Raw genomic sequence first — 13758 nt, 5'->3', positions numbered from 1 at the left:
GAAAACTGTCCTCCCTCCAGCTGGCACATGGTGTTCTGAAGTCTAGTTTTGTTACTAATATAGCATTGTCTATAGATAGCAGCGGTGCCTCGTGACAGACATTTTAATAGATATTAACAGTGACATGTCTTTGAAAACAAACCTTTTTAAGGTCAGCGCTATTAATTACATAGCAACAATGAAAAATTGTGCTGGTGGCAGTGTAATTTTATCAAATAATTAAGCTTGAATGCTTTTAACAAGATTCATACTGGTGGATAATTAAACCTATAGGCTTACATTGAGGTCGTACATCAAACTAGCTCAACAATAAAGGAATAGTTCACCCGAAAATGAAATTTCTCTTATAATTTACTCACCCTCATGTCATCCAAGATGAAAATCATTTAAAAGTGCAGAGTTTTTCTGAGGCTCTATTGACAGAAATGCAATACATAACTATGTCTTCAGACTTGAATAAAGACCTTACATAATAAAGCATTAGGTTTTTATTACGTTAGAATGAGCTATTTCTATCTACATACACCGAGGGTCCCCTTACATGGAATTTGCCATGTTGTTTCTACATAAGACGGACAAACTGCTCTACAGAAAGCATTTCTTAAATACATTATCTCCTATGGCAAAGACGCAAAAACGTGACTACATCTTAGTCCTCTCTCAGCCTCCATAGTGCTTCGAAAGGGAGGGGTGGAGTGAGCCATTGGTTGCAATTCGCAACCTCACCACTAGATGCCACTAAATTTCATACACTGGACCTTTAAATTTGAATATATTGGTAATATTTTTAGTGCTGTGGTTTAATTTAATTTGTGATTAATCGATTTGATAATAAATGTGAACATAGATATGAAAATATCACAATATGAGTCCAGTGCTAGCTTTAATGAAAGATCATTAACCCGCCTTCAGTGTAAGTTATGAGGTAATTGCCGGTCAGCGGCCATGCTGAGATGTTTTTAATATATATATTTCTGTGAGAGACCAGCTTGGGTTGCCCAGAGTGCTCGGTTTCATTATCTGCACTCACCTAGACACAGGAGTTCGATGGGTGCCCTCATGATGTTACCATGGAAACCTCACTCCTAGACTTCCCCTTGTCTGAGTGTCAAGTGAATTCAACCTCTGCTTAGACACTACCAGCGCTAATGCTGTCTGAATGACAGTTGAACTGACACACACGGGACAGCGTGTATAACCACCACCTTCACATGTCCGACGGCTTTGCAGCTGCTTGTAATGTGAATTCTTGCGTAAACGGCCACACGTGACGAGCAAGGAGGAGACACTTGAACTATGAGACCTTTGTAGCCGACTCAAGGATTTGTAATGGAAATTATTTATGTAGTAGACGAGCCTGGCTGTGTTAATAAAACACTAGCTTCCCAATAGTGTGTAAAAGTAGTCAAATATGCATCTTATTATACACCAGAAAAGAATCTCTCTGAACTGAATATAAGAAGACAGATCAGAACAAACGGGACAGCTTGATTTACAACCATAACAAGAGGACGGGATCATGTGTTTATCTTCTCCATGCTGAGTCATGGTGAGCCATGTGCGGGACCACGTGACCGCTTTGTTTTGATCATGTGACTGCAAATCCAGCGGGAGCAGGGCTAGGTAACAGGTTTCAGGCTGGGTTGCACTCGGTAACCCCATTGTGTAATTTATTATGAAAGCCTGCAGCGAACGTACCAGCCAGATCCAGAAAATTCCAATTCGTCTGTCACGTTAATAAAAAGATCTAGGTTTAATTATAACCCACACACAAATTGAATGTTCAGCTCCAGACTATTTTTAGAATCACAACACTGTGAAATGTCAAGCTTCATCTTTTGCGTCCACTCTTTTTGATATTTAAGAAAGAGATGAAGGCAGATCTAAAGTTAGAGAGCTTAAAATATCCGCTTTGTGTGGGTAACAATAGCTGAGTCAGGCATCTCAATGAAACCTATAATTTTTGTGAATGTCAATGGACGGGTAAGAGTAAACTTAGCAGACTGTGTCTCGGTGTGTTGTGTAACAGGATTGATGTTATAAAAGCCCGTTGGCTGAACTATAAAAAAAGACAGATCAAAGTGTGACCAAAAGCTCATCTTAATAAAAAATGAATCGATAACAATTACAAACCACATCTACTAGATTGTAAACAAAGGAGAGTCACTTTAAAGGGAACGTGTGGGAGGTTATAAGATGGAAGGTGAAATGATCTATCAATAGGAGGGAGCGTGTGTTGTTGTTGCCCTGCCGAAACACATGCTGGGACCGCTACGTGACCAAACCACATCAAACTGTCTGAATGCGTGTGTGTTGGGGTTCGCTTCCAGCTGCATAAAAGAGTTCGTGACTTCGACAACCCACTACAAAGTGCATAGAGTGAATGATCTGATGATGGTAAGAGAGAGATATACACTTTTCTACAAAAGCAAGACCATCAAAGGTTATCTAGCAGGTTACTTGACGAAATGACGACATCTGTTTCTGTTGTTTCTTATGAGTAAGGCTGTTATTACTTGCTTCTCTCTAATCTAAGCAGGTTTCTGAATAGACGTGTGTGAATCGGTTTTTCGACGATGTCAATAGAGCGCTTGACAGTCTCTTAACGCTGTTTCTACAACAATCCAACATTGTTTATGCAGTTCTTATGTCTGTTTCCGATTGTAATTCAGTTAATTTGTGAAATGACACCCCATACTCTCAAGAGTTAATGATTCTGGTGTTTCTAATGAACAAAGCAAAGCCACAATCATGGACTCTTGATGAGTGTGCTAATTCCTCCATTGATTAGCAGAGGAACTGAACAGTGGGTTGCTTTTTAATTGCCATCTGCTTGAATGATACTGTGGAGTGACAAGCAGATGACAGCAGGCCATACCCCCAGGGTCTCCTCATCATTGCCCCCCCACACACACATTGGAGAACATTGGTATGCACTTATCTTTGCATTTATGCATTTGGCAGATGCTTTTATCTAAAGTGACTTACAGTGCATTTAAAACCAAACAACAGCGGCACACATTCACCCAATGCAAGTCAATGGGTGCCCCTGTGGCTCAGTTACCAACATTGTTCAAAATATCTTCTTTTGTGTTTTGCAGAAGAAATAAAGTCATGCAGGTTTGAAATGACAAGAGTGCGGGTAAATGATGACAGAAACTATACACTAAATTAGTCTGTGGGTGTAGTTGATAAATATACCATGCATGTGTCCTATGGTGTGACAGCAAATATTTAGAAAACAAACTGTTAATAATATATTATTTTATATTTATAATATAAAATAACAATGAAGATAAATCTCTCTCTAATTATTTTCAACTACCCATGTGTGTTCGGCGAATCAAACCCACAACTTTTTGCAGAGCTCTACCACTAATGTCACGACAGGCAAGGTGGCGAGGAAGAAGAACCCAAATGCAGGCAGGCAGTGAAGGGGTTAACTCAACAAGACTTTAATAACTAATAAAACACAAAACAAACACCCTCAATGGGGGAAAACGAAACTAAGAGATATAAAGAAAACAACAAAAGACTTCCCACGAGGGGGCAAAACGAAAGCAAGAACAGTAAAAACTAAACTAAAGGACACGACCAAACGTCTTAAATCAACACACGACAAGGGTAAAACACAACACTCACAGAACACGGGCACGGGCATGGCTAGGGACAGGAACACTCGACAAGCAAAACACAGTACATCCAGGGTGCACATACATAGTACATACACAACGCACGTAATCCAAGAGCACAAGACAAAGAAACATGAGGGCATTAAATAGAGAAGACAAACGAAGGATAACAACACAGGGCAGGTGAGGGTAATCAAACATGGCCGGAAAACAATACAGGAAATGAGAGGGGTGGGGCCAATGACGAGACACTGGAGAGAACGCATATTATTGTCAAAAGGACAATAATATGTTTCTCTCCACACATAACCAAAGACTTTGTCATGGCTCTGCCTCAGGACCAGGAAATCCAAGACTAGGTGAGGCAGAACCATGACAGAAGCCCCCCTTTAATGAGCACCTCCAGGTGCTCACCAAGGGGTAGACAGACAAGACAAGGCAATACATAGAAAACAAAATCAGGGGCAGACATGACAGGATAACAATAGGACTTGGGTGGGACAATAAAAATAACAAACATGGGAGCGGGGGTGGGGCCAAACAAGGGCTCATAGGGGGCAGTCCATGGGGGTAGGGAGAAGGGGGAATAGTCTTAGTCCCCGGCTGCACTCGAGGGCGCGGAGTCCTGGGGGACTTAGGGGGAGTCCTGGGGGGGACCGCCGACTTGAGCGTCGGCGGGACAGGGCTTGACGCCGGCTGGAAGGCCGGCTGGACAGTTATTAACGGATAACGACACAGGGCAGGTGAGGGTAATCAAACAAGGCCGGAAAACAATACAGGAAACAAGAGAGGGGCGGGGGCCAATACCGAGACACTGGAGAGAACGCATATTATTGTCAAAAGGACAATAATATGTTTCTCTCCACACATAACCAAAGACTTTGTCATGGCTCTGCCTCAGGACCAGGAAATCCAAGACTAGGTGAGGCAGAACCATGACAACTAAGCTACAGGAATATTTAAATATATATTAATCAAAAACATGTTCTAGGAAAAACTGTCAATTATATAATGTATAACTTAAATATACAATCAGCATAATTTATTTAATGTAAATATATTTCCCGTTTAATGTCTTACAGTTTTTTAAGTAAAAAAATACACTTACAGACTGCCATGTTTGGAAACACTGCATTTGTTCCTTGTGGTCTTAAAGACATTTGATCTAAAGTCTAATTCTTTCATTCTTTTAATTCATTTTGGAGACTAATATGAATTGTGCCCATATGAATTTTTATAGAACTAAACACATTATAATTTTATGAATGATATATGTAAAGAAAAAACTGCCAACTAGTGCCCAGCATACCTAGAAACTCCATTTTTGTTTAAAAAGCATCCCAGCTGGCTCCACATGAAGTCATTTGAGACAATGGCCGGAGTGTGAAGAGTTACAACCTATGCAAATGATGGCTATTTAACAGTTTTGTTTAACAATTGGGGTCACTACAAAGCTCATAACTATTATACAAAAATGTAAAAATTATTATTAAAAGGCTTAGTTCACCCAAAAATAAAAATTCTGTCATCCTTTTGTCCTTTCAAACCTGTATGACTTTCTTTCTTCCGCAGAACACAAAAGAAAATATTTTGAAAAATGTTGTTAACTGGACCCCATTCACTTGCATTGGTTTTGTGTTCATACAATAGAAGTGAATAGAGTCCAGTGCTGTTCGGTTATCAACTTTCTTCAAAATATCTTCTTTTGTGCTCTGCGTAAGAAAGAAATTCATACAGGTTTGGAATGACATGAGGGTGAGTAAATGATTACATTTTTTGGGTAAATTATCCTTTTAATAATCCATGTCTTAGCAAAGTGATAAAATTGATAATTGTTTAGACATTCACACTATTGGTGTCATTAGAATTGACTTCATTTAATCAGCCAAACAGTCATTGTAAACCGGATCCATATATACAATGCATGTGATAGATTCATCCCTGATGGCACGCATTAGAAAAACAATGCGCTCCAATACACACATTCTCCCATATTGTTTATCTCTTTTGTTCACTCTCTGTGACCATATGTGCATATATGCATTATAAATGTTGAGCTGTCACTCTTGGATAGTGGTGGAGGGGTTTGCGCTGTGAGAAGCACTCTACATGTCAAATTGATTGACAGTTAAATTAAGAGCTAAAACAAAATAATCTGTGGCTCTCAGACATGATGTTACAGCCATCTGAGCATTTCACGTGAGATCAGACAATCGGAACAGTCTGCAGCCGAGCAATCCAAATGTCTGGTGAAAAATCAAAGCAATTTGAGAGACGTCTTTAGAAACGTACGGTGTTGTGAGATAATGTAGTGTTGTCATAATACAACAAATTAAGCTTACAGTTGATATTGAGCTAAACACAACTTCATCACTCTCAAAAATGTTCTTTTGTAAGATGAGCATGGACGCATTTAGGGCAGATGATGCCGCTGTTTAATATTTCACTTTTTTTCTTTCACTTCTTTTCACCTTTGTTCTATTATGCTGTTTATCCTCTACCGTGTGATATATGAGCAGTAACATCAGACGTTCTCAGGCATGAGATGAAAGAAAGTGGGCTCAGAGTAGGACAGTGTTATAAGATGAGCTTTCTTTTGGGCTTGTGCGAAGGGAGAGTTCGGCGTGACCTAGATTCCACAGCCCCCAGTCACAACACTGCAGGGTCATGTGACTAGTGCCTTCAGTCAAAACAATAACATGAGGAGAAGCGGCTAAGACCAGAGGTGGGGCTGTGGAGTGTTCCTGTGCGTGTGGCCTTTGATGTCCTAACTCTTTGCAGGTGCTCAGGGAAGATGGCTCAGTGATAAACTCTCTCTTAACATGACAACCAACAAACACAGGCTGTCCTCATTTCAGGGGAAAAATGATGTGAATCATGGTTGGGGTTGTTTTGTCATGACTCAACTGATTTCACCATTACAGTGGTTTGATGCAACCCTACATATGAAATAATCTTTTATAGGGACCTTACAAAGGATGTCTTAAAGGAACAGTACACCCAAAAATGAAAATTCTGACATCATTTATATCTTACCATCATGTCATGTTTGTTTTTCTGTAAACAAATGTTTGCTGTTTTAGCTTTACAACCTTTATTAATGTTTTTTTTACATTACCTCAACTCGTCAGAATAGGTTAAGCAATGTCAACCTCTTTATATTGGTTAAAACAACTAATAGTAAGTTGAAATAATTTTAAAGTTAAGGCAGCAAAAACTTATTTACAGTGTGCAAAAGTTTTGAGCAATGTTCAGATCTGAACAAATGACTTGAACGTTTGCATTTTGTCATATTTCAATGTGAAACATTGTATTCAATTAGGAAAAAAAGCTGAACGGGACTTGATGTTGTCCTGTCCATGATGTCTATCATGACTTTTGGATTATTTGCCAACCCTTTATTATAAACTAATATTTATAAAGCCCCATTTAAATATTTCTCAAACCAGCGTCTGTCTGCACACCAAGCATCCTGACCTTGTGATGACCTGTGGTGGGCCATGCAAGCAGGCATTGTTTGAAAGCAAATAAATAAACAAGATTTAATTACATTTATGCTTTAGGTTAAAATGAGGTAATGCCTTTGCTTCCTAACCATATGCCATCTGATTTGCCCATTTTCCTATAGAACGCTGTAATCCATGGAGATTAAAAACCCTAATTTATTACTCCTGGCTCGCCAGTTTAATGTGCATGAGCCTGGTCTCCCAATTTGAAAATTCTGAAAAAAATCAGTTCCTTGAATTGTCTCCATGGTGATGTTCTGGTCACAGTGCTCCCAAAACCTACATAATCATGAACCATACTAAAAATCCCTGCCATATATAAAACTCCCTGAATAAATTTCCATGATGGTCCAGCACTGGTTTGTGCTTGTCTATGATGATTTGCTGGATAACCCAAGCATTGCATATAGGAATGGGTCAACTTCAACTTAAACAAGTTATAGGTTGTAAAATTGGTCAGATTTCTGAACACGCTTAGGTTTTAAATGGTATACCTCAAATGAAAAGTGATTGTCTAACGCTGCCCTTCAGATAACCTCCGAAGAGGATTCAGATACACTGTAAACCCCTCTTGTCAGTGTGAACAGTGGGGGTCTTTGTGATCCATCAGATTAGAAGTGTAAAGCCGCATAAAGCCACTTTTTCTACAGGTTATCACATTTTCTTCAGCAATACATCAGAAAGGTCATTGTGATGGAACAGACACTAACAATAGTCCAGTATTGTTGGGAGAGTTGCAATGTCTGCTTTACACATAACCTTACTATGATATACTATACACAATGAAAAAGCAGCTTTTCCAGAGAAACTTGAAGATTCAATGTCCATTATAGAAATACAATTCTATCCTTGCAGTCTTTTAGATGGTTTCAGCGGCATCAACATAAACAAACATTACGTGGCCCAAACTTAACTTTCGGTAGACCTCCGCAAAGAATCCATAACTGTTGAGTATATTTAATTTCACTTATTACAATGAATATGCAATGAAATATTAATATAAATGAAATACAACTTGTTATATTATAACCAAACACAGACCAGAAGTTAACTTCGGGCCAGGCGCGTGTGTCCGATGACAGAAAATTTTCATGAGGTTTGCACAGAATAGATATGCAGCACAAAAATGAAAATATGAAAAAGCATGCTTTAACATTTCCACAAGTGATCAAGAAAATAGATCTGATATTGAGGGTCTAAACAGCTTTTTGTAACTTTGAACATGTGCTGTCTGCTTCATATCGGTACCTGTAAAGAAACCTTGAGGGATTTCCCTCCTGATTGCTCCAACATGTCCCATAAAAGCTCCCAAAAGCCTTGATGTCCTTCTTGAGGTATGACCTAATAAGTCTGGCGTGAGATGAAAGTATATATTCCTGCTTTCAGCAAAGGTAGGATAAGAGAAGCATATATAAATACAATTGAACATCAGACATTACCTTTCAGATAAATACGTTCGGTCATGGCTCATTACATTTTATTCTCAGCAGTCACTCGTAGCATTTTACATAAAGTGCATTCCAAAGATACGCGTAATTGTGAGGGTTTTATTCGTCTTGGCAAAAGATGAAATTATTACTTTTAATGCAGATCTAAAACGAGAGCTTTTGTTTTCCCATATATGTCACGTTAAAAACCGTACATTTGACTGCGGTTGGATATCAAGGGCTAATGGGTTCAGGCTGGAACTGAAGAGCGAGTCTGTTTGCTGAGTCTGGGTTATCATATGAATTTTCATAACAACATTCATCTTCTATCGCAGCAGGGGATCACTGTTTACCTCGTCTCCTGTCTTTGAGACATCCTGTCTGAGTAGTACCATCAGCATCTCTTCAATTTACCTCCTTAGATGACATAGACGATGAGGATCTCTGGAGACATAATTCCAGAAAACAAACCTATGCTTGATATAAGAATCTGCATGATCCCTTCATGTTGAGTGTTTTCTGACCTTTTATTATTCACTGAATACTTTTTATTTCATTAAACAGTGCAATATGCAACCTGGATATTAGCCAATGATGATGATCCATTTTGAATATAACATAACCGGTTTTATGGCTGTGCCTCAATGTGTCCACCAGATTGTGTGTCCCTGGTGTGCAGATTTATACTATGACTCCCGGCCATAACTGCAAAAGATAAACAAGCAGAACTTCGTTGAACTTTTATGATTTCTCTGCACAGGGTTACAGTATCTAATTGATGGTGTTGCTTGTTAAACAAACAAACAAAAAAATAATAAATGTAAAATCAAACCAAAAGTTAGGCTAAATAAAATAATTTAATTTAAAAAGTAAATAAAAAAGATTCAATGTGCACCTTTAAAAATAACCTGCATGAACATTTTTTTCTATTAAATTAAAGTGCATATTATACATATTTATTCTTACCAATTTCTTACAGAATTGGACAGCTTGTGCAAAATCATCTCATATCTTATAAAACTACTAAACTTTTATTAAATTTTACATTAATTGAACTTATTTGTCTTTTTCTATTTATTATTGGGTTTTTTTTCACTATTATTGACAATCGCAACTGACCAATATTACTCCAATTAGTCTCAGTACACTTATATAAACGGTGCAACGTGGTTGGTCTTATCAGATACAGCCTAAGCGCAAAGCTCTCAGACGAGGTATCCATGGGCGTCTCGCACTATTCAGCAGTGCACTATTTACCGTCACTTATTTGATGTTATAAATATTACAGTGTTATTAAAGATCAGACCGCACAGTCTTCGCGTCCTTCTTGAACTCCTTGATAATTCTGAGAGATTTTTTTTCTTCTTTGTGCGGCGTAGTCAGACTATCTATAGCGGAGGGATTTGTGCAACGCGCACAGAGCCCAAACACTAGAATTAAGAGTTAATGCGGTCTCCCCGCTCTCACAGAACCATCAACTGAACGCGTAGAGAGCACTCAAAAGCGCAAACGTTTGCATTTCTTTTTCACCATGGATGTGCGGGGACGTTTGTGAATAATCATCGGAGTTTGAGCGAGGAACCGTTTTGTGGGATTTTCCTGTGGGGTCCCACTCTTTAAAAACCCATTTTGAAGGAAATTCAGTCTTCTCGTTAAAGGACGAAGTACCGGTGTTTTCTCACGACCCGAGGCGCAGTTAGGCATCTGACTTTTTTGTGATTGAGAATCTATTTTTAGAAGACGGGAAAAATGTTACTCTCCAAGTTTGGATCTTTTTCCCATATTTGCAGCACGACCAACATCGATCACTTGCCGGTGAAAATTCAACTTCATGCAGGTAACGATATGATTATCAATTAAATTATCCACTTGACTTAAAAGACAACCTTTACTATTTAGTTTTTTTGCATGTAAACGCATGTCTGTGAAATCCGTTTTTACTCCCCAAATTTCCATACACCGTGTGTCCCTCCGGTTCGCAGGCACGCTGTCCCTGACCTCAGAATCTGGAGCCATTTTGTTGCCGACTGTGCCGTTTGATTTATTATCGCATTTTTTGGCTAACTCGATGTGTCTTCGTAATTTTACAGCGAAGACTGAACGAGAGCCTTTTGAGAAGGTCTATCATGTGGGATCAGTGCTGGGAAGTGGCGGGTTTGGGACAGTGTACGCCGGTACAAGGATTTCAGACGCGTTGCCGGTAAGCGCTGGCTTTGTTTTGGTTGCAGCACATGGCCGCGTTTCGCGCCACATTCACGCATTCATATGCGCACCGGTTCACCTCATTCGTTGTTCTCCTTTTCTATAGGTTGCGATAAAACACGTCGCTAAAGAGAGAGTCACCGAATGGGGTACAATTGTAAGTAAATGTTTTGTACATTATTAGGTAACTTGAATGTTTACAAACAAGATTCTAACGTATACGTTTTTATATTGCAGAATGGCTCGCTGATTCCACTAGAGATCGTTCTTCTGAAGAAAGTAGGATCTTCCTTTCAAGGGGTCATTAAACTCATAGATTGGTATGAGAGACCCGACGGATGGTTGATTATAATGGAGCGGCCGGAGATGGTGAAGGATTTATTCGACTACATCACGGAGAAAGGCGCGCTGGACGAGGACACCGCCCGGGGCTTCTTCGGGCAGGTTTTGGAGGCTGTTCGGCACTGCTACACCTGCGGTGTCGTTCACAGGGATATCAAAGATGAAAACCTCTTGGTGGATTTACGTACGGGAGATCTGAAGCTCATCGACTTCGGTTCTGGGGCGATCCTCAAGGACACTGTGTATACAGACTTTGATGGTGCGTCCTTGACTCTTTAATGCTTTGCATTAGCTTTACTTGGATTTCAGGTTTAGAGAAGTTATTTTTGCGTGTCGTGCTTAGTAGCGTTTAACGAAACGTATTCAAATATATTTGGGGGGGATGCTTTAAAAATATAGGACAATATTCATAGCTTGCTTTGAAACGACGAAAAAAAAACGAAATTCAAAAGGCAATTTTAGTGACGTAGATTGAGTGTTATAAAAACGTTGAAACTAGAGGATAAGTTTGTGTAAGAGATCAGCTGTTACTGCTTAACTCGTTTGTTGTGAAACCCGAGTGTTGGAACCACGTGATCACTCCATCATGGATCCTGTTTTTGTTTGGTATCCAAGAGACTCGTGGCCTTTGGGATGGGGGGGAGTCATACCACCCCTAGTGAAGGGGCTTTTGTTATGAGAAGTGATTCATGCAGAAAGCATTTAGAATTTCCACAGCTCATGACTGTACCTGAGCAAAAGTCGCCCTTTAGGTAGCCCTCCTGTTTCGGCTTGCTTTTATTTACGGAAAGGGCTGAGTGCAGACTGGAGGAGGGAGGAGAGTCTGTGAAAGCCAGACCACTGGCGCCCCCCTTCCTAAAGTCAGCTGACTACTGTGGTTCATTATACAGTGCTGCAGTGTAATCAAAATCTTTGTTTTTCTTTTTGGCAAAACGGGCCTCTTTGAGTTTGAAATGAGTATCGTCTTGGAGCAGAAATAAAAGTCTTGCATCTCCGGTTTTGCATTGAAAGTGGTGTTTAAATCAAGTCTGTTTTATTCTTCTAGGCACGCGAGTTTATAGCCCCCCTGAGTGGATACGTTACCACAGGTACCACGGGCGCTCGGCAACCGTGTGGTCCCTGGGCGTATTGCTGTATGACATGGTGTGCGGCGATATTCCCTTCGAGCACGACGAAGAGATTCTGAGGGGCCGACTGTTTTTCAGGAGGAGAATCTCTCCAGGTAACTGATGTACAGTTTGTCCTAAAACCCCTTAGAAATGAGAAATGCTTAATATGCATTTGTTCCTCAGGGTGTCAGCAGCTTATCAAATGGTGCCTTGGCTTAAGACCTTCGGACCGGCCCACCCTGGAGCAAATCTTTGAGCATCAGTGGATGCGTACAGACGAGGAGCCCAAAACAGAAAGCGGGGACATCACGCTTCACACCATCAGCACAGAATCAGGCTCCACTTTGAGCAAAGAAAGCTTTTGACAGCATCAAAGATGCTGAGTGAACGGACTTTTCTTTGCCCTTATTCCCAGTTTCTGATGGTTTTTGGGACTTAAATTTATGTTGCGTAAATGTGTTTTGTTTTTTCTTGCTAAGGGTGAGTTGTTACCCATGGTGGTTACATGAGCAGTGATGCTAGTAATCCTAGGATCTTACTGGTTGCTCTTATAGAGCTTGGACTTTATTTTCCTTTTAGACTTCTCTTTTAGTTTTCGGTGCCTTTTTTGGAAAGCTGCTTTTATGGGATTCAAGTCAAGACAGAAACCAGGTGGATTTTCATGGATTTTAGGGGAATTCCCCTGAAATCCTGGCAACACTCAAAGACTGAATCTAGTTATGTGGTGGGTTTCCCTTGCCCTCTAGTGGTCGAATACTTGAAGTACACACTTTCTACTCTCTTACCAATATCTCTCTGCTGCTCTGCCATTCATATTCACGATTTCTACTGGTTTCCCTTGGTTACTTTCTGTCTTCCACTACTTCATCTCTTTACACGCCGCTTTCTAGACTTTGTTTTACAGAGACTGGAGTGACGTGCACAATCAATGCAATATTCATGGACTCATTTTTCTTTCTTTTTTTTTTAATACAAGTATTTGTATTGTATTTATGTACATTTTCTTCCATTATCTTATTTATTCATGCAATACAAACATTCCACATTTGGTGGCTATTTATTTATTTATTCATTTTATACATCTGCAAAAAGTAAATCGAAATTGTTAAATGTAAGAGTTCCCAGGCTTATATTTAGTTTCATCCTAAAGGATCATAGACGCACTAAAGCTATCTAATACTGATACACATATAAGAATGAGATGTTTAGTGATGCCATTCTGATGTAGTGTACAATTTAGAATCGGTTTATACTCCATGAGAAGTGGAAGTAAGTGTTTTAGTCCTTCCACTGTGACGTGTGGATTTTCCTTTTTTGAACTGGTGAAACATTTATTTTTTATATTGGACACAATAAATTTCTTTCTTACGTAACGCATTTGGTGTCTGTTTCTGTTTCAATGAGAAGTAGCGTACTGCCACATGAGTTAAGATTTAGTTCAGTGGTCACCAACCCTGCTCCTGGAGATCGACCGTCCCTGCAGCTCCAGCACACCTGTCTGTAATTATCCAGCAAACCTGAACACCTTGATTAGATAGAT

At 39.7% G+C, this 13758-nt stretch overlaps 1 protein-coding gene across 1 annotated transcript; it reads left to right on the top strand.

Moving 5' to 3' along the window:
• Window positions 1-10013: 10013 nt before the first annotated feature.
• Window positions 10014-13595, top strand: pim3 (Pim-3 proto-oncogene, serine/threonine kinase). Its single transcript, XM_057329577.1, has 6 exons — window positions 10014-10402; window positions 10656-10765; window positions 10874-10924; window positions 11005-11368; window positions 12155-12331; window positions 12402-13595. The coding sequence occupies exons 1-6, from the start codon at window positions 10315-10317 to the stop codon at window positions 12581-12583; spliced, it is 972 nt and encodes a 323-aa protein (XP_057185560.1). The 5' UTR covers window positions 10014-10314; the 3' UTR covers window positions 12584-13595.
• Window positions 13596-13758: the final 163 nt, after the last annotated feature.

The sequence above is a fragment of the Triplophysa rosa genome, linkage group LG3 (genome assembly GCF_024868665.1).
Source record: "Triplophysa rosa linkage group LG3, Trosa_1v2, whole genome shotgun sequence".
In the NCBI taxonomy this organism is placed as follows: domain Eukaryota; kingdom Metazoa; phylum Chordata; class Actinopteri; order Cypriniformes; family Nemacheilidae; genus Triplophysa; species Triplophysa rosa.
The sequence above is the reverse complement of the archived record's forward strand: the minus strand, read 5'-3'. Positions and strand labels throughout refer to the sequence as shown.